This window comes from Tigriopus californicus, chromosome 7 (genome assembly GCF_007210705.1).
Source record: "Tigriopus californicus strain San Diego chromosome 7, Tcal_SD_v2.1, whole genome shotgun sequence".
Taxonomy (NCBI): domain Eukaryota; kingdom Metazoa; phylum Arthropoda; class Copepoda; order Harpacticoida; family Harpacticidae; genus Tigriopus; species Tigriopus californicus.
In genome coordinates this window covers 15485681-15507008 of record NC_081446.1, presented here as the reverse complement: position 1 = coordinate 15507008, position 21328 = coordinate 15485681, and the positions used below count along the sequence as shown (strand labels likewise).

General features: G+C 45.0%; 1 protein-coding gene across 4 annotated transcripts in view; it reads right to left on the bottom strand.

Annotated features, from left to right (window-relative positions):
- Positions 1-244: 244 nt before the first annotated feature.
- LOC131883887 (nephrin-like) overlaps positions 245-21328 on the bottom strand; it is a 73425-nt gene continuing 52341 nt past the window's right edge. Inside the window, exons 6-19 of one of the 4 annotated variants that reach the window (XM_059231492.1) lie at positions 20438-20728; positions 18501-18652; positions 16366-16513; positions 13380-13982; positions 11371-11686; positions 8140-8408; positions 7886-8069; positions 4880-5113; positions 4518-4693; positions 3604-3831; positions 1769-2070; positions 1451-1706; positions 1144-1245; positions 844-985 (exon numbers count right to left, since the gene is read on the bottom strand). In XM_059231492.1, the coding sequence (XP_059087475.1) occupies positions 1157-1245; positions 1451-1706; positions 1769-2070; positions 3604-3831; positions 4518-4693; positions 4880-5113; positions 7886-8069; positions 8140-8408; positions 11371-11686; positions 13380-13982; positions 16366-16513; positions 18501-18652; positions 20438-20728 (3248 nt within the window). In that variant the 3' untranslated portion in view covers positions 844-985; positions 1144-1156. Of the gene's footprint in view, positions 986-1143; positions 1246-1450; positions 1707-1768; positions 2071-3603; positions 3832-3888; positions 4102-4517; positions 4694-4879; positions 5114-7885; positions 8070-8139; positions 8409-11370; positions 11687-13379; positions 13983-16365; positions 16514-18500; positions 18653-20437; positions 20729-21328 lie in introns of all 4 variants that reach the window. The other 3 variants (XM_059231488.1, XM_059231490.1, XM_059231489.1) reach the window with 3 other exon arrangements.

The window sequence follows — 21328 nt, the reverse complement described above, 5'->3', positions numbered from 1 at the left end:
CATTTTTAGGATGATTTAAAAGCAAGCCCGTAAATTTTGAACAAATTTGGCGGAAAACATCAGAATATTTAGAAATGCCCCAAAGTGACAAGATATCTAATTCATTTTTTTCCGAAGTCTTTAGTAATAGCAAATTGCTCTTCTACCTTTTCAAGGATTTCCAAAAAAATATGAATGCTTTCAAAGAAAGAACTGGATATATTTTTACTTTGTCTTGAAGTGTGGAGAATAAGAAGTACATTAATGGTGTAATAGTTCTAGTTTATTTCACACATAAAGCAGTATCCAGAATATCACACGTTCCAAGAAATCAATCATGATCTTGGCACTAAACAGATATATCAAGTACAGGTGTCCTTTTAGATTTTTGTCTCCAAGACATGAATGAAAAAGTGACTAAACATTAATGACATTGGCATCATGACATGAAACTATATCCGACTTCTTTTCTGAATGAATATACATAATGCTCGATAATCCTTTGATAAGGAGGACGCTTGAAACGGGGAATGGGTGCCAGAAAGGGGAGGGAGGCCTTCAATCAAGGCTCACTTTTGAAAATCAGCAAGGTTGCTTTGGAAAACACGGGATGATTTTTTTGATTTGCATGGAACACATATGATTCGGCAAGACTTGTACTCATGAGATCAATGTGTCATTGATTGGGACAGATTGCCACTCAGGAGATATGTTCCATATCGATGCCACGCTTCTCACACCAAATGACCCTCATCTTCAGGGTATTCGGAGGGCATAGGAGGTCTAGGGGGTGGAACATAAGTGTATGGATCTTCATCAGCGGGTGGAACATACAGTCCATTGTAATCGCCCTCGTAAGAGGAAGGTAATGGAGGCACAGGGGGACCCTTGGAAACGCCCCTCAACCCTCGAGTAAGGGATCCCAAAGATGACGGCGGTGGTGGGAAACTGACCGCGGAAGACTGCACCGAGGTCACCGATGGAACGTAGATATCATGACTCGTTTCTGAAACAACGCAACAACGGGTTACTTAAGCAATGTTGTACACTTCCTCAATTGGCCACACTGAGATGCCGCACACCACCTATGAATTCAACACACGTGAAAAAAGCACAGGAAATGGAAGTAAGATTAGACACGGGCCAGGAAATCAGATCTCTTACCGGGTTAATGGCGTCATAACCAGACCAATCCCATATTATCATCGATTGTGGAGCAATGTGGTTGCCCTTTGAGGCTCTGTGGCGAACCTGGGCAACATCGGTCTGATTATGGGAAATGACAAGTGCGCAAATATGAGATGAACAGAGCGAGAGTGAAAGATAGAGAAGACGAGAGGTGAGGTTAGTGAAGAAGAGAGTCCCTCCACAAACGATGGACGATTACGGGCAAGTTTCACGAGGATAAGCTGTATATCCGTAGAATTATCTCTTGCCCAGTGTTATTTCTACATTACGTAGTGTGTATTACCTATTGATTGAACATATGCCTGACGATGAAACTCGTCGCGATGCCGTGGCCTGGTCAGGGTTGCCGAATGTTGATGGGAATGGAAGAAGGATCCACCATGATGACGACCGCCATTGCTACTTTCCACCCCACTCGACTGATTGGAAGGCCTCCTGGGCATGGTGGCGTAATTGGTGGTAGCGCGAGGATCGCGTTTCAACGCATAGAAAGAGGACTTGCTGGGCGGGGGTGGACGTATTGGACCCCCCTCTTCAACCTAAATCGGAGGCCCTCTCAAATTTAGGCCCAGTTCGCTTTATTTGGATTCAATGTCATTACCTCGAAGGTGTCGTCCTCTTCAGGATCCAGTTCCTCGTCCCGCTCTATGGGCACCTCCAGACTTGGTGGCTGGTGACGCCCAAGGAGATGATGTTGGTGGGGATGATATATGTGATGAGGATGACTATGGTGGTGATGGCTAGAATGATCTTGGTCATTGTTGGAGCTATAGCTTCCACTTTTATCTGACATGGACGAACTCATGTTGTCGCCAGCGTGGCTTCCCAGAGCATCTGTTCCATAGGAACTCCCCACGTACATCTCGATGGTAGCGGACTTGGAGCTTCCGGTCGTGCTTCCTCCTGCAGAGAGCACAGAGCACAAAGAGCTTTATTGATGTGCGAATTGTGATACTTGACAGAATAGAAATTCAATGAATGAACCCTTTGAAGGTGGATTGAAATTGAAAGTACTCTCTCCGAAGAAGATAGAGAGATCGTGGAACAGAGAGGGAGTGATTTGAAATCGGGATCGCTTGGAAGGAAATCCAAGAAGGGGAAGGATGCCATTAGGTGACGAGGAGCATCCATCCTTTTGAATACGCCTCCGATCAGAGATAAAGTTCCTGCGACTCGGAACGAGGTCTCATTTCCGTGGTGGCACTCGTTGGCTTTCAAACCATGAGGATCGAGATTTCCTCGAAAATGAGGTCCTTTAGACTCTTCACTAAATCTTGGAACAATATCGGCCAAGCTTCCTCGACCCCGCCAAAAAAGCGACCAGATTCGTCAGGCCCCAAGCGAGCTCAAGTGAGTTAGAAAGAAGCAAATAGAAGAAAAAGTTCAATACTAAGAACAAAGAGGCGATCTTCAACGAGATCCCCCAAGAAATCGAGGAAGGAGAACTTTGGGAGTTTTACCGCAGTTATTTTTCTCCTCCTCCCCAAAGACAATTGTCCGCTAGGATCGACTCGACCTTAAGCTACCCAAACACGAAACCCGTTACTCTTTCTTTCTTTCTTCCTCTGTCTTTCGATTCATCTGCAAACCCTTTTTTCTCAATTCAAGGGCAGGTCGCAGATGGTCATGGACAAGGTCAGGCGAGCAGATACAAGTCTGATTAATGGCCATAATATTCATTCTTTCTCGATAAGCTCGGGAACAACCCACGGCTTCCTTTTAGCAGATTCTTTTTAAGCGCATCTATCTGATTATGTGATATGCCATACTGTCCTCGAATCTCGTAGACAACAAACACCATTGAAGACGAAGTTCAAGAGCAATGGCATTCAGAAGGAATTAATTCCATGAAATCCTACCACATGATTAGCCAACTGACTTCTTCCAACGTTCAGATTGAACCTTGGTGACAGGCAGTAATCACTTTGCACAATTCTTGTGCTCGATCCCTGACGACAAAATATGTAGATCAGTCTAATCTTCACTGCCAGTTAGGTCTACTCCCTGGAAATGGCCAGACCTCCCTTGAAGAGGCCAATTAAACATGCGAGAAGTACGTAGTGGTGGCAACCACCAAAAGCATCTTCCCGACGTTGTTTGCATCCCGTATCATGACTTGTCGATCTCTGGGCAGCCATTTTGGTCTGGAAGTCCGTTAATTGCCGTCAGGCCACTGACTTACGAGGAGGCACACATCGGATGGAAGGAAAAGTTCGTCCGAGTAATGAATCCAGGTCACATTGTTTCAGAGTCCAGGCCCTCGAATCCAACGTCTATTGTACTCAAGTTTTAGTACGCAATAAGTAGATGTGAGGTAAGAAAAAAAGGGTTGAGAATGAAGAACCAACACCATAAAGAGCAAGGAGAACAACAAGCCGTGGTGAGACCACCCTCCACCGTTGGTTGATGAAAACCCGGGAAGTAAATCAATTTTACCCTCGCCTGAGGTCGTGGAGGCCGTAGCCGTCACACTACCTTCTTTAGCGGCCTCTTTCTGGCTCAATTGCCGCCGCCGCAAGTAAACCGAGATCAAGGCGGCATTGACAAGGAGAAGGAGCGTGCCGCAAATGGACACGCCCACAATGAGCAAGACCGAGCCCACTGAAGAGGTGGCCGAGTCTCGACTCACGCTCGGACTGGCCGTTTGAGTCAGGGGAGACACATCTGAAAACAATCGAGAGAACAACACATTAACAATTGGGCTCGTTAGGGCTCGCTTACCATTGGAGGCATGGCCAACGCCACCGACTCCGCCTCCACCACCTCCGCCACCACCGCCACCGCGTTTGCGGCTTTTTTTCCTTCGCACGTAGCACGAGATGAGAATGACATTAAGAAAGAGAAGCGCTCCCGCCACCAATGTGATAGTTATGATGATGCCCCTTGAAATGGTCCGTTCGATTTTATCGTCTCGGTGAGTAATGGGGATAGCACCTTATAGAGAAGGTTAGAGGAGAGTGCCGGATTAATGAAGACAAAAAGAAGGCGATGAAAAGGTCCCATCACTTTAAATTTATGCTATATTCTAAAATTGAACCCAAACTCTTGAGACTGCCGGTTCTAAGTGTTTTAATTTTGGTTATGCCGTGAAGTCCAATTATTTTCATTGATTTACAAGCCAATACAATCGTTCACCTTTAATTGAAAGAAATATGTGCAAAGCTGTTGTAAAAAGAGGAGCAATGTACATACCTCTAAATATCATTAAGTTTTGCTTTGTCGCCAACAAAGAATGAAGTATTGTAAATCTCCATGAAAGCGCTAAATCATTATTAGATGTATTCAGTAGTCATACCTTCACCTTCACTATCCCCCACCAATCATTCACCAAAGAGGCCCCCTGAACTAACTTTTTGTGGTAACTTCGCCAATGTCTGCCGTGTATTCGGACTCGCCCACATAATTATGGGACATGATGGCAAACCGGTAGGTGGTACCCACTTTCAAGTCCTGCACCTCGAACGTGTCCGTTCCAGGTGGAGAGACATCCACATAGTGGTACACATTGGAGTCGGCCTTTCGGAACCTGAATCGCAAACCAAATGACAAATGAAATCGCATGCTAGATATACAGCAACAGCATCTCGCAGGAATGGCTACGAATTACGAGTACGGACACTCTCATTCGATCGATCAAGTTTAATGGAAAATCCGGGATAAAAGCAATCAGTTAAGTACTTGCTCGATAAGAATGAGAAGCAACCTGTTTTACCTGATTCGAAAGGATTGAACAAATCCCCCGTCAAATCCCGGCGTCCAATTCAGGGTGACCGATGTGTAGGTCACATTCAGGACTCGCAAGAAGGCGGGGGCGTCGGGACGACTCGTCACATTTAGATAGATCGTGTGTCGGTCCAATCCCTCTTCATTTTGGGCGATGCAATCGTACGCCCCGTAATCCAGGGAGGTCACATTCTTCACCGAGAGCAACGATTCGAACGTCATCCTGCAAGAGTGGGGTCAAATGGAACAGTTTGGGTTTTTGATACCTTGGATGCTACTCTGTGTACTATGTGGTAGACTGATTTTGATGAAGACAACGCGCAGGGTCACGTCGCTAGGGTCGTTATCAAAAGAAAAACATTCTAGGAAAGCATGAATCTTTTGTGGTGGTTTCGTCACTTTCTCCATTACAAGCATTCTCTGGATGATCGCGGTGATTCTCATCCTCATCATGCTCATCATGTGGATCAGGGTGAGCCATCTTCCTTTGAAACTTGTCACGGGAGTCTCACCCGAAATGCCGAACGGTGTTTGGTGGGAATGTTTCAAGTTGAATGCTATGCTAACGTTTCAAGAGCTTCAACGAGAGCCCCTCATTGTCACTCACTCTGTAGTTAGAGGTGCATAAAGAAGAGCCATTTCTTTCCAACTCCGAGCAGCATTATTTAATGGGAAAGGAGGATTGTTTCCTTCAGACGACCTATGATTTGCACAATCAAACTAATGTGTCCTTTCCAATTAGTCGCCAACATCTTCTTTTGACAGAGAGACGGGAGATCATCTTCTTCTTCTTCGTCATCATCATCATCATCATCATCATCTTGATCTTCATTCGTGACTGCTTCTTGGTCTGTTTCGAATGTCAATTAATACGACACCCCAGTCAAGTCATGATATTTTGTTCGTCTCGGGACCGAGGAAAAAAGATCCTGTCGCTTTGAAACCTGTCTCAAATTAGGGAGACAACTTTCTTTTCACTTCACATATGGGCGTTGAATAATAACGCTTCTATTGAATGCTCACATCAAATTTGTTCGACGTCTTAAATCCACTCTACAAAGGTTTAATTCAGGCCTCCGGGCGCAATCAGGATAATGTAGTAATACCCATAAACAAATTAAGTCGACATCTGTCAGGCTTACAACAAAAAAAGATTAGCATCCTTGAAATTCCAAGAGGCACCTGCATAAAACCAACTTCAATTAAAATTAATTTTCCGCCCCAAGCCAACTTGTAATGCGAGGCAAGTAGGATGGATAATCAAGTTGGAGGAGTGCAACAACATACGTACACACTACCCAAAAACCATGACAAGCCTTGTAAGTAGAACGGAAGTAAGCTTAAGGCCTAGGCATGGAAAAAAGTGGTGAAGCCAAGATTAATCTCTTAACAGACGTAGATCAGACACTGAATAATGCCAACAATCCCAGTCACACCTCCCAATAAAGGCGACTCTTAAATGCCTTCACTAAAGTAGGATTAGGGAAAGATCGATATCTTTCTCAAAGGAAGAAAAACCCGACCCCGGCCAGACCTTTGCTTATTTGAAGACCTTTTTGCCGTTCAAAGTTCCTCATGATGAAAATGAAGATGATGATGATGAATTGGCGAGCAAAGCCAAGTTGGAAAATTGTCGACCGGCTCTCCGGAAAGCGGGTAAAAAAACAATTCAAGGACACTGACGGACAGATGGACATTTGCAGCCTCGGAACTACTTGTAAATATATGCATCTAAAAACTTGTTTTTTTCACAGAGGAGCAGCTGGCAAGCACTCAAATATGCACATCAAGATGGCGCGAGATATGAAGAGTATCTTTCTTCTCTGTCTTTTAGCTTTCAAAGTGGGCATTGAGGCCCAGACTACCAGTAACAGAAATTGTAGTAGAAATAGCAGGACATTGAACCATCGATCTGTTGGCATTTTTTCGATGAATGCGAGTTCGATCCCGAAGGGAATGTGAAGATCAAGATGATTCCAAAGGACATACTTGACATTTCTTCTCGGTTGTACAGGAATCTCTTGAAATAACTATAACTGCCACGAGTACTGAGATTGTTGCCGATTGGCATTCCACGACAATTGAGCGAGCACCTTTGTGGGATTTGAAAATAAACCAAGGGATAGTATTGAAATCCTGTTTCATGCCATATGTGGTAGGCACGTTTCTCCTCTCTTTGTGACGCAATGAAACCCGCCGTAGCAATCCATTAATTACTGGTCATAATTCAAATGTGGAAAGGCTAATTGAAAACGGCCAAAAGTGAATTAAGGAAAGAGAGAGAGAAAAAGAGAGGCCCTTGGGTGCTGGTTGGGCAAAGACTTGGGAGTAAATTAGTCCGAGCTGTCATATCTAATGTGTGATAAGAACACACTTTGAAGATTTGCTGCCATTGGGCCACCACAAAATTTGAGCCAGAAAAACACATGGAACAGCATACCCAAAAGTGATATTTCATTTGACATGAGGGGAGATGCGCAGAAGATGACTCGTCCATCCAGGTGACAACTGACAACCACGTTTCTCCACGAATCGTCTAAATATCGACTTCCACCCAATGTTGAAAGTTATGCATTGGTGATCTCAGAAGCCCAGTGGCCACCAACTGCACTGCATACTCACTACTCACTACCTAGCACTGCTGTTCGTACTACAGTAGAAGGCAAGCCAGGCAGCCAATTTCACGTAACGTTTTTCCAATATCTTTCAATTTAATCTTTCTTTCTTTCCTCGTCTCCGTCCACTCTCCGCTTGGTTGAGGCTGCCCTCATCTTCGATGGTTTTGGAGCTGGATTGAACCACCACTTTTTACCTGAAGACCCAATCTACCATGTACGCTATCGCTTTTTTTTTCAACCGGCACCTGTGATGCCAGTCTGGATGATTAGATAGCCAACAGACAACCAAGCCGATTTGCATCAAAGTCGGTCAAACGGATATCGAGTGGACCGCAAAAATAAGCTAAGTGATCAAAAATAGCCTCTAGAGCACTTACATGTCGACGGGACTCTCCTCGGCGGCATATTTGTTGTCCGAGGTTGGATCGATCACGGAGCCTTCGCGACTCCAAATGAATTTGACCTTCGGCACGCCGGTAGCTCGACAGGTGAGCACACCGGTGAGTCCTTTGTCCGAGGCCGATTTAGCGATACCAGGAGATTCGTCAATCATTGGTTTATCTATACAACGAGGGATGGGTCTGTGTTTAGCATGTTTATTAATCGACCCAAATATGGAAGAGTCACTTACGTCGCACAAGGAGAAAGGATGAGTTCTTGACCTCAGCGCCGATTCCGTTGTTGGCCACGCAATCGAACTTCCCAGAGTCTTTGTCTGTGACGTTCTTGACGGTGAGGTACACGATATTGGAGATGTTGGTAGTGGTCACACGGGTCATATCAAAGTCCTCTCTTTTCCATTGGATGGTGTCGTCTTTTATGGGGTTGGCATCCACAAAGCACGAGAATTCCGCATTGTCCCCTGGCTTTACCACCACGGCATCGGTGATCTCGGTGATGCTAAATGAGAGAGAGTAATTGAAGTCAATGATTGCTCTCATTACAAAAGGTCACGACCCAGAAGTTCCTAGTTTCTATAAATCTCCGTCCAATCTTTGGAAGTCATTTGCAAATCTGCATTTTCTTAATTAACGAGCTCAGAAGTCCTCGTATCTTGTGGTTGTGGGGAAAAACGTCAGCAGGGCCTCGTGTCTTTGTCAAGGCCTTTTGGCCTGTTTTCCAGGATCTGACTACCGAATCGAAAGAGAGGGAGAACGGGCAAGAACGGGGAAGAAGGGGGAATCCATCTCCCGCGAAAACTCGTTCATCTTAACTCCAAACCAGGGGAATGAATGGGATGGAGATGGGAACGAACTAAAGACGGCTCATCTTGAGCATTTGTCGTCGTCATCGTTTCGTTTCAGCCTTGGCCAAACCAGAGAGAACGAACACGTGTACTCTTAAAGTTTCGACTGAATCATTTCTGGAACACGACCTACCAAGGCAACGAAGGCCAGACTCTCGACGAGTCGGAAACTTGAGGAAAGTGCAAATTTGCAAAATCCTTTGCAAATTGTCTTCCACTCTGCGTCTCTCCCGGGCTTTTCATGGACCATACATCCGTCTCACAACTGTGATCAAGGTATAAAACAAACATGTGCATACATCATATATGATCTGGGGCCAATATTTGTTCAGCAACGAGGCTCTTTGTCATATTCATAGAAGCTAGTCGGGGGTATCAAATCGAACCTTAACAACGGATTTAGGATTGTTCATGAAGACATGTCCTCTAATCTCGATGACTCAGTCAGCCCATGCTTAATTTGGCATAGTTGCTTTTCTAGATAAATGAGATCTTATATTTTGATCAACCATGCCCAAATATGAAAGGCTTCAAACAAAAGAGGAGGAGGAAGCTCTCTTTTCTCGCTATGAAATTGATGGGGGCTCGTAATCGGAACGTAAAAATCGAGCTTTTGTTCGTCGTCAACGTGCACAATCGACGCGTTTTGGTGCTTGAGTGCATCGTGTGCTGGATCTGTCTTTCTTCCAGCTTGTTCTACAAATTCAGAGGTTTTTAGTCGCATGCAAAAAAAATCAACCGAAAGAAAGGTCATCCCCGTGGCCAGGTGGCTTTCTGCGAAAACCTGTTTACCACTGGTCACATGATAGGGTTTACATTGGAAGGAAAAAATTACATGAACCTAACCAATGATTTTGTACACCGAAGTGTATACTCCGAGTAACTTGATTCCGATCCTCCCCCAGAAACGAAGGGCAATTTGCTGTGGAATGGATATCAAATTTCTCTCCGAGTAACAACCAGGCCCGATGCTCCTTTCAGCCACAGCCGCAGCTACAAAGGACACCGACCGAAAAGGCTGGAGAGAGAGAGAGAGAGGGAAGGTCATAAATTCTTTGCCATGTGCCATCTCATCTCAGTGGCTCTGTTCGTCGTTCTTTTGGGTCTAGGAGAGCAAGCCAGCCTCTTACGCCCAATCGACTAACCCAGCTTTAACCAGTTCCCACTTTTTCCCGGCATCTTAATTAGTTAGTCAACTTGGCACAGACAGGGACCCAGGTCCAAATTGGTTCAGCGTATCCATTGGAATGAGTCGCCTGGTTCATTCCCTTACACTTTCTTCATGGGTGCGGTCCCTTATCTCTGATTTATAACCATTGATGGCGATTTGAAACCAAGATATGGTAGGGATTTCTTGGGAAAAGATCGCGAGTATTAAAGGCCTGGGTGTCAAATTTATTTCCTGGGTATTTGTGGAAGCTCAGTCGGAACAGAGGGCGATGGAGGACTCCATAAAGTGTGGAACCACGGAAAGCACCCACTCAGGTGTGAAATTGGCACACATCAAAACCTGTGCCATTATTGCGAGTAAGAAACTCAAAGCGCCATTGGAAGACCTTCACAGAGTCCGGTATTTCATGCCACTAGGTGATATGTATGTACGTTGATCAGAGCCAAAGGGATATCTCTTAACCAGACAGGTGCATTCCCAATTGGAAATCACCCAAGTACCGTCAATCTTGGTATGCTAATATGGGTAAGAAAAAGGTTTTTTTTTGAAACTTCAAGTTTTGCTTGAAACTGCACAATATTTTGCCAAGTGCATCGATGCCTGAGGACTTCAAGCGATCACCTTCACGAAAATGAATGCCCTTAGAAATATCTGCAATCGAATCTGTGTTTCGTCCATTATTGAGGGTACGTGCAGACTACATTACTTTGCTGATCTTCTCTCAATCGGTCGAGGACAGAGAAAGAAAGGTAGACAGGCAGACATGGAAGATGGAACTGTCGTTTTTTTATAGTGTACATCCAAGTACTGTACCAAGCATATACTTGCACAAGACAGGCTTGGTTGTAGACCTGTCGTTGGAAAAAGCCTTTTTGAGTATCCAAAGTGTGGCAGGTTATCAAAATTCAGTGAGAGTTTGCTCCAATGGCCTGGATATTTCTCCTCCCCCGTTGGAAATCGATCTGCCTCCCCAACTAAAAAAAGAGGTAGGGACATTTGGAGGTGAAACAAGACTCTTTTAAGAGGATGTGAACCTGGCGTCATGAAAAATTGCAACCTCGTCCATTCCGGACGTTGAATGGCGCCAATTTGGCTGGGAACCAAAGAACTATCAACCATATGGACCCTGAAACAAGATCGCCTGAGCAGCTGCTACAGCCTTTAAAGGCATTGAGGGGTCTTTAACCTTTGACTCGCTTAGTTTCAGGGCCATTCGTAAGACAGATGCAGATGAAAATAAATATACAGTGTGTTTCCATAAGATTGCGGAACTGAGTTGGCCTGATAATTGATACAGAACAACTCATTAAAGTCGCAAACAATTGAACCTTGTTCAGATTACATACAAAAACTTTTTTTATATTCATATATTCAAAGGCCTGAATCTAACCGTTCATTGTGTGTTTGCGGTTCAATAGTTCATTGGTATGGAATTCAACTCTTACCTGGGTTCATAAAAGACATCGAGTTTAAACTTGAAGGTGGTTTTGCCCTCATCATTGGAGCCTTTAACCTTGTACTTCCCAGCATCCACTCGCTTGGCTGCTGAGATGTTTAACGTGCCGCCATTGACGATCAATCGACTCTCAGGTAGTGCTTCACTCTGATTAGGGATGTTGTCACGATCCGGAGTGGTCCACTTATAATCGATCTTAGCCGGATTGCCCTCAGCAGTGAGGTCGATGAGGATCGAGGCGCCTTCCTCCACAGTGAACACCTTCAGTGGTGCTCCTTCTACATCGTCGGGGAATTGTGGTTTATCTGGAAATAAGTGAGTGGTTTTGAAATTCAAATTCCACTTGTTTCGAATGGCGCTCTTCTCCGTCAATTGCCTGTCAAGTGCACTTATGCCGATTGTTTCCTCCTCCTCCTCCTCCTCTTCTTCCTCCTGCTTCGTCCCTCTTTCCCCTCCCCTGGTCCCTGTTCTCTCTTCCCTTTTCCTTTTCCAAAAATCCGTTTCCAATAAAGTGATAGAAACCGCATCCAAATATGATTCCAAAGATTGACAAAGGGGCGTTCAAGAAGTGTCAAATTCCGACAGGAACTTTTCACATTGACTTGGCATCCATCGGACGAATTGCCCTTAAAGTGAGTGACCATCAGCAGTCAATTGCACTCTTTCCCATCTTTGCTTACTTGCTTCTTCATCTTTTTCTTTTCTTCATACGAATCTTGTAGTTTTACTCCATCCAAACTACTCCCCAGCACTTGTCCCTGAGAGGAGCCCCAAAAGCCAAGACTAACTTTCCCTATTCCTCCTCCAACGACGACGACGACGACATTGCCTTGATGACAAGCTCAATGCCAAGTTCAACTTCTTCTCCCATCTTGGTTTTGGTCTGGTTGGCTGGCTCTTTCTCTCACTTTCGATTTGGGTCTCTCGAGGACCAACCTATTCATTGTGCATATCCCAACGAGGAGGACTGCACACACTTTAAGTACGGACGAGATCCATCAGTAATTCCACAATATCCGTGAGCGACCTTGGACCCACGTGTATCATATCTATACGAGTAACCACTAACCAGTAACCAGCCTGGCCTTCATCAGCCGCCAACTCCCAACTTTGGACCATGTTTAGAGTCTCGTCGTCTTTCAGCTTTCCCTCTGATCATCATGCCTCGCTAACTTGATGAGATAATATGTAGTAGTAGACACATGTGATCACACAGATTCTGCTCTCTTAACTCGAGTTGCCACAGAAACCGATCCTCCTGATAGCCATATGAAGCCAAAGGGCAGGCAAACATGGTGGGATATAAGCAGACCTGGAGACGAGCCACTCACTACGGAAATGTTGAAATATAAGGAAAAGCATGCTTGACGGAAACTGACGAAAACAACAGAAGCGCAGGAGTCGATACTCATCGCGTTAAGCCTTCCGCCTTTTCCCCTTTCTTTCTCGTTTTCTACTCTCTCGCTATTTGTGCTGTGTGGTAACCTCAAGGTCGGCGTGTCTACCACAGAGCTCATCCTGCTGCTGCTTCTTCTTTTGGCTTTAGGAATCTTCCAAAAATCCCATCCATCCTCCCTAAAGACACTAAAACACATTGGGATGAGACCCTCATTAGTAGAAAAATTGGAAAACTCTGGTCGGAGAAGAAAAAGAGGCGAAAAGCCGAGAAAAACAGCCTTCAGAACATTCGATCCAAGACAGTCCGGTGGTCTTTATGACGTCGAGGAAAATTGCCTATCATTATTGTTATCGCTGTTGTTGCTCTTGCTATTGTTGTTCAACCGATTGACCTTTACATCAACCGTTGCCACTGCTACTATTATTACTACTAGTAGTAATAGTACCGTAGTAGTTCTTCAGATATCAATCTTGTTGGAACTCAATTAGAACGTGCTCCAGTTGTTCCAATTGGGGAACAAATTGAGCCAAGAACAAAGACGAGGGAGCGATAAAAAAGGGAGCCAGGATGGATGCCTACTGATTCCGGTTAATACTTACATTTCACACTCAACGTCTCAGCGTCGTGAACGCTATGGTCAAGCACCGGATTCTTGGCCTCACAAATGAAAACGGCCCCCTGATGTTCGGGGGTGACGTCGATCTCCAGAAGGTTCGAGGTGACGTTCCCGCCGTATTCGCCGGTCTTGATCACTTGATCGGAGCCGCTCATTCTTTTGCCGTTGTACCGCCACACGATGCTGGCCGTCGGATTGCTGCTCGAGCTCTCGCATGTCAGGATGGCCTTTTTCCCGGCCTTGGGACTAGCAGGATCCACGGTGATCTTCACCAGAGCCGGCTTGAATAGCACACTCAATTGGACTGTGGTCTTTTTGGGCTCTGATGTGGCGGGATTGGAGGCCTCACAGCGGTAGGGAAGTTCATTGTCGGTGCGGTTGGCGATAATGGCAAGCTCGGAACTGGAATACTTTCCATCTCCACCCTTGATGGTGGTGGTGCCCTCAATCTTCTCCTCACCACGAAACCAAGTCAAATCCGCTAATGGATTTCCAGCCATCGAGATGCACGTCAAACGCTTCATTTGGCCTTCCTCAAGAATGTCTCCGTAGACAAGTCCAGTGATGTTGGGTTTACCGGGGGGGTCTAAACAGTGGAGTGTGAGAGAGAGAAAGGATTAGAGGGATGAGGAATAAGTAAGCTCAGGAAGTTGGCGGTAGCTTCGATTTTGAAGAGGTTTTAGTACGTAAATGAGTATCATCTTAAAAAGGGTGTATTAGCGCGTGAGTGAGCACGAGAAGACGCAAAAGCATCCAAAGATCAAGGACTGTCTCAAAGAGCTTTTTGAGTGAAGAACTAATGGAATCAGATTATGCATAAAAGTATATTTTTTCGAAAGGAAAAGATTAATACGGCTTACGCAAACTAATCTGTCAAAGTGTTTCGGATGAACTTTTCTCAATTCCAAGGGTCACACTAGCTTCTGTGTTTCCCATCCAGAGGAGGGCTCGTTCTTTATTCTTTTCGGGATTATTAATAGGAACCCCAAGATTTCGAAGAATTTCCATATCTTCTTGGTGCTTGGTTCAAGTCCAAAGAGCTGCTTTGGCTGCGAGGAATTGGAACAAGATAAATCTCAAGAGTTTTAACAAAAGCAAATCCGTTCCAATTCTGGAGGGAATATCTTCAAAAGATAAGTCCCCGTTCGTTCTGGCAGAAGAGAGAACGAGCCTATTTTTGAGCACACATGTGCAAAATCGCAGTTCTTTCAAATCTTACGGAAACATTCATACACGTATGAGGAGGGAATTTAGGGAGACCAAAAAGAGCGCCGATGTCACACAAACCCCAAAGATCGGGAAGGGTATAAATCACAAAAAGACAAATTTAAGGCCTCTTTCCTCCTCTTTCCCACTGTCTTGTACTAGGGTTACTACAAGGTGTACCAATCTCCCTTTTTGAGATCCCATTCCTCACCCCTTGATGCCACAGACATGAATTATTGGACCTGAATCAAGAGAAGTTCAGTCCAATTTGTGCAAGCTTGACTCGCCGATGAAAGTAAGACTTCTTGAACTTTATCCCGGCATCGTGATGACATACGCCATTGAGCGACTCACAGCGGATCTCATAGCACTACATCTTGGGGTATGAAACAGCTGTTGGCGCTGTTTACGTCTATGGTTGCGAATTTTTTATGGAGCATGGTTGTGCGACATAGTAAGGCAGCTTCATAAAGAGAATTTAAAGCCTTTTGAACTGTCAAACGAAGGATTTGCATCCAAGCATCAATGAAGATGTGCTCCCAAGAAGTGGATCAACGAATTGTTTGCTTAAGAAAACGAATTCCTTTCTCGAGCCTTGGTATGTCCTGAATTTACGAGATCCGACATTGTTTTCCTCCACTTGATCAGAAAGTTGGACTTGGAATCGGGTCGATTTGGTGGGAAAAAGATCTGGGATCCTCCCGAAAGAAACGTAACTGTTTCCCTCACTCTCGCCAAGGGCCAGCAGCCACTTCAAGCTAACAAAAAGTCTTCAGACCTGGCCAGGGTAGAAAAAATGGAACCCTATATTTCACCAAAGGTGGAAACTCCGCCAAGTTAGAAGAGCACCGAGAACAACATAAACACCCATGGAGTGGCATCATCTAATCCCAAGCCTCCAAAGCATGTTTATCAAAGAGTTTACATTGGGTCTTGGGCGCCGCCAAAGGACGTATCTATCTCTGCCCATTTCCATCCTCTATTGGAAGGAGGGTGAGGGCATTGAGGGGGGCCCTGGAAGAGGGGCCTGGAAAGGAGGGACCAGGGAGGACGGAAGGAGGAGGGAGGATTGTTTGGCTGGGACTGGACATGGCCTCCGTTTCCTTCCGTTGAGTTTGCCAAAAAACATCTTTTTGTCCATTGGGTCTTTGGCATGACACGCTTTCGTGAAGAGTTTTGTTTCCACTTCCTTCAGATCAAAGAGGTCAATTGAGTTTCAAAGGTTGCAAAAGAACTCAACTTGAGAATAAAGGAATGGACCGGCGGGGAAGGAGGGGAGGTTCCTTCAAAAAGGCGTTAGGAGCCGCAGAGATTGTGGAAGAATCTACTCTTCCATTCCTTTTTGAACGGATGTACATCGTAGAATATGAGGTGGAAACATTGTTTCTCAGTGCTCTTCCTCAAGTGAGTTTCGAAAATTGAAGTGATGCTCTCAAGGTACTTGACAAGAAATTGGTTTATGCACCACATGGACGGGTGAATTCCATTATCTCTCTATTTTCAAGTCCTCTGGTGAATGAGCAGAATTCAAGCTCAAGCTCGAGGGACTCAACCTCAAAAATACATATAGACGGCTGGAAACTTGTTCCACTTCCATTTCATTGGATGAGCCTTCAGTGTGCCATGTCTTCTCAATAATTGTATGCGGAGGTCGAGATGTTGGGTTTGGAGAGAAAATATAGCATCCTCCTCCTCATCCCGGTAACCAATGCGTAACTCATTCCAGGTTATGTGATCGGCGAAGTAAAAATGTTGGTACTCACATAAGACGCTGACCATATGGGTCTCTACGATGGTTTCGCCCAGGGCTTGGTTCACTGCGTAACAGGAGATCATTATGTTTCGGTCTTCGGGTCCAACTTTGGTGGAGAGGTCAGATTTGGACACCCAGCCGCCATTGGGACTTGTTGCCTGGAGAGAGAAAATAGACACCGTACATAAGTTAGAGTGTCAGACATTAGATGAAACTAAAAGAGTATAAGAAAGCTTGGACAGAGTCTTCAGACACCCAACGTAAGTTTTTTCTAAGGGATGGTAGTGGGCGAGAAAGTTGAGTGATTTATCTTCTAATATAGAAAAAAAACGCCAAGATACAAACAAGCCCAATGATCAGGCTTTTCGAGCAAATTGCTCCCAGAAAGGAACGGACAAGAAAACGGAGGAGAGCGAGTGCAAGACACAATGCAATGATCATTAGCAGACTGTGAAATTTGGCTCTAGCAGTGCGTTGGAAGGGTTTTGTTTCCTTGTTTAATTGGCCTGGTTGAACATGGGCAAAGGAATTAAGTCAATTGTTATGTTCGCTCTTTCTGAAGCACTCATTAAATGCTCGATTGCACAGTTACGTAGCTGTTACTGGCTCAGTTTGAATTTCCCTCTTTTGCCCAAATGTGTCAGCTGACGGAAGCCCTCATGCCCCAACAGAACTCTGCCCATCACGAGGCTCCCGATTGAATGGCATGTCATGTGGGGTAACCGGATGGCACTGCTCGGAGTTTGGTTCAACGAGTGTTGGATTGCGCTAAAAAGGGTTGTTGAGATAGCAATGTGTTGCTCTCGACGATCACCTCAAGTTGTCTGGATTGCTAGATTGGACCACTTTAGTTGTCTATGCGAGCCAGAAACCCCCTTGAGTGAATGTTTTATGGTCGAATTGTAAATGAACTGTTCCCACTACTCAAGGCATTGCATGCTCAAGAACTAATCAAGAGTGGTAGCACGAGGTACGTGAGTGTACTTTGGTGTCCCGCCCCTCTCCAATAAGCAATAACGATTTTCAAAGCTCCACCACGGTTTCTCACATGTCTTCCACAAGTAAACGTTATTTTCACGTACAGGAGACGAGCAGGGGATGAAAGAAACGGACAAAGAAGCAAAGAGTGGGGAAACAAGGAAGAAAAACGTGGATGAAGAAGCAAAGTTTGAAATCACTGTGGAATGGGCGTCTGGTGAGTGTTCTTGTTTGACCCTGAGCCAACAATCATTCCCATCTGTAGGGCCCCAAACCCACTAACAATGTTGGTGCATCAATGAGACAGTGGATGGCACATCAAACAAGTTTTAAGTAATGCCATTCAACGGATCATTTCTGAGAACAAAGCAAAAACCTTATTCGTTTGATGAGAAACTTCTGGGGCCTGACGAACGAACGATTGGACCAAGGAGCGGACTCCTAATCCATTATCGCTTGCCAGTGCCAAAATTCGACGAAAGTTTTTGCACCCTTCGATCCTCAGGCCTGCTTTTACTAACACTGACATTTTGGCACGAAAGTGAGAGGAGGTTCAAATGATCCACGCGTATAAAGTCTTTTCGAGTTGGACCTTCTTACAAGGTGCTATTAGCCGCCTTTTGCTTGGAGCTAGATGAAAGTCAATTCTCGAATCACTGAGATTCAACCATTCCTCTTGCGCTTTTAATGAATCCATTGCTTTCTCTTTCAATCTGTGAACTTTTGCCGCTCTTTAGAAATGGAGGTGATTTTACTTGGCCTCGTTCCCGATCCATTTCACTCTTTGACCATTTCCTACTCATGTTCCAATTACCAAAACAGTACCAGAGAACAGCAATACGCCAAGATTTGGGTCATGCTTGTTCCAGCATCATTTGTCGTAGTTTCTTGTGATCCTACCAAGCGACAAAACCTTATGCGTAAGAATACTTAGTCCATGTGATGTAGTAAACGTTCACTTTCCAAGTTTTTCCATTGGCATACACCTCCGCTCAGGTTCATACAAGGAAGGTAAATGTTTCAAAAACGTGCCTCGTATTCGCGGGAACAAAGATGTTTCCGGTCGGTAGAAAATGTGTCACTCAATGAATATGCACTGGGCCGGACATTGTGCACGCCTCCTTTTCTTCCTTTCTTTCTTTCTCCCTCCCTCCATTCTTGGCTCACCTTGTGCGTAAAGTTCTCATGGGCTCGAACTCCATCCACGAGCCACTGAATGCTCGCCGGAGGATTGGAGTTTCCTGTCTCGCATTCAAAATTGAGCTCGTCTCCGGCCTTGGCCTCAGTGGGGCCCGTAATGGTCACTTTATCGGGCGCAACTGTAATAAAGAGATGATGAAATTATGTAAATGGCTTATAAAGAGAAGATCCTTCCAACGTCCAACGTTTAGTCTGACGAGAAAGAGTTCGCTCGCCGAACTAGCATATCCCGAATATATTTGGTAAATCCCAACCCACCCACTTTCAAATACTGGAAAGACCTTGAGGGCACAACAAATTCGATGCGAATTCCCAGTCTAGACACACATATTTGACAATAACCCGGCAACTCTACTGCTTTGCATTAGTTTACCTTTCCACGCAAATTCCCAGTCTGACAGAGCAATAGTTTTACACAAACCTGATTGGATTCCTTTTTCTTTTCTCAGGCCTTGCTCTATTAATCGATTGTTTGCGAGTGGAATTTTGTGGGAAGAAACAATATTTTCAAGCCAGGAAAACTTCTGGATAGCGTACTTATTCTCTTTGGCAAACTTGGCGAGCTTCAAGAATACCCGTCAAACTACCTTGGAAAATTGCTCGCTTCAAGGGAATCAAGTTGTCAAAGCACTTCCAACTGATTGAAGTGGGATACGTGGAGCAAACGCTCCGTGTGCCATCCAAAACAATGGAACTGGATCCATGGCGGAAGTTGCATTTCCCCAAATTTAGAGGATTGTTTGCATGAAGCTTGCAATCCATTGCTCATTCGCCGTCAGGTCATTAAGGACGCAAGTGTTTCAGGGTTCCTACCCCTTAGCGTACATGGAACAGAATCGGATCCAGTCCGTGCCAAATTGGACGGGAGAGAAAACGAGATGCTCTGTCTCCATTAGGAAAATCAGGCGCACTTATTGAATAATGAAATATTCATGAGTCCAATTGCATGAATCCTGGATTGCATTCCTGGGCCTCGTTGTTCGACCCTCATCCTTGAGAAAGGCCAGGACAAGCACAAAAGGCTTTGGGAGGAATACATATTGTAATCATTTGTTGTTCCCAGTGGTGGCTGGAACTTTGACCCAAATTGGAGAATCATTTCTCTCATTGTGTGCAATGCTCCCACATTACGAAGAAAGTAAAAGAGGGGTTCACTGTGAGAGGAACCGATGGAGTGTGTGTAGGGGGGCGTGTATCTTTCTCTTGGCCTTTCATGACGTTTTCGGGCGGTTTCTAGGCCACAACCAAACCGGTCTCGAGGAGGGATCCCATACCACAAAACAGTAACCACTTCAAGGGACCCCGGGACCAACCGAAAACATGGCTAGAAACATGCTTTTCAATTATGAATGACGATTTGGCACACCGACTAATTCCGGTCCCGAAAGCCAAATGAAGCCTTCCAAGTTGGCTTTGAAAGCTAGTTTATATGTTCCAGGTGTTTCTCGGGTTTCAATCGCCCAAAGATGGCCCCCAAAAAGGCTCATAAGACACTGACTCGACGAGTTAGAGACCGGATTTCGGCACTTTCTTTCGTTAGGCATGGTTTGTTGGTCCATCAAGGCAATTTCCTCAACAACAATTTATGTCCTGTTGCTGGTTGTTTTGAACTTTTCAAGCCAAATGGTAACCTCTTTTTCCAGAAATTTACACTTCCCTCATCCATGTTTTGAAATTGGAATCATAGTTGTATTGACTATCCTTGGGAGGCTTTACATGCCAGTCTTTGTGGCATCCCTAACCTCTACTAACCAGTTTCAAATCATGCTAGAGTGTAATCCAATCAACCAAATCCCTGATTTTCCCTCTACCCCTTCACTCACTTGAGATAGATAAAGCCTGGCTAGAAGATGCACATATTAAATGTATTGCATGAATGAATAAGCAGGAACAGCACTACTTACATTGGACTGCCAAACTAATCTCAGTCACCATGGGTTCGGTGCTCATGAAGTTCTTGGCCTCGCAACGATACTTGGCATTATTGTCGTCGGTAGCGGCGATAAAGTTGTAGGTATTCCTGGATTCCCGGCCAGCAGTTGTGTACGAGAAGTCAATCCCATCGCCATTCTTGTACCAGACAATCTCGGCCAAAGGATTTCCTCCGTGAGACACGCAGGTCAGGGTGACAGCCTGACCCAAGCGAATGGTTTCTCCTTGGAGATAGCCTTGGATTTCCGGTGGGCCAGGTGGAACTAAACGAAGAGAAAACAAGAGTTGTGTTAGTGAGAGCTAAACCTGCTTGGTCGGATGTACCAAAAGTACCAACGGTAAAGGGAGCAGCAGTCAAAGACGAGGAAAATGAATGTATTTCGTGGGGAGGGGGGAGGGAGATGCATCAATGTCGGGAGAGAAAAGATCCAATTTCTTCACCTTGTGCCTACTCAAGAATATATTGGAGGGAATGAATGAGGCCTTCGTAGTGGTGGGGAGAGTAACCGTCTGGGTTTGTACTCATTCGAGGAACGTAGAAACTTCCTCTCCATACGTTGGCATTAAAATCATCTGAGCTCTTAGAAACATTGGTTCGATAATGAAAATGGAAACTTCGAAGGAACCTGTCGAGTTCCCAAAGTCTTCATTCCGGGAGAGCTTCCAAGATGACTTCTCTTTCTGGCTGGCTGGGATTGGGGAGAAAAAGATAATTCTGGCATATCGAGAGTGAAGGAAGCTTCTCTTTCGCACAGTCACCCTGAGCTCAGGGTAAAATCAATCGGCAATCAAATACATCGGTTCATTCATTATAACCATCGATTCCCCTGTAGGATGGGCGAACGCTTTAACGTTAGATCTTG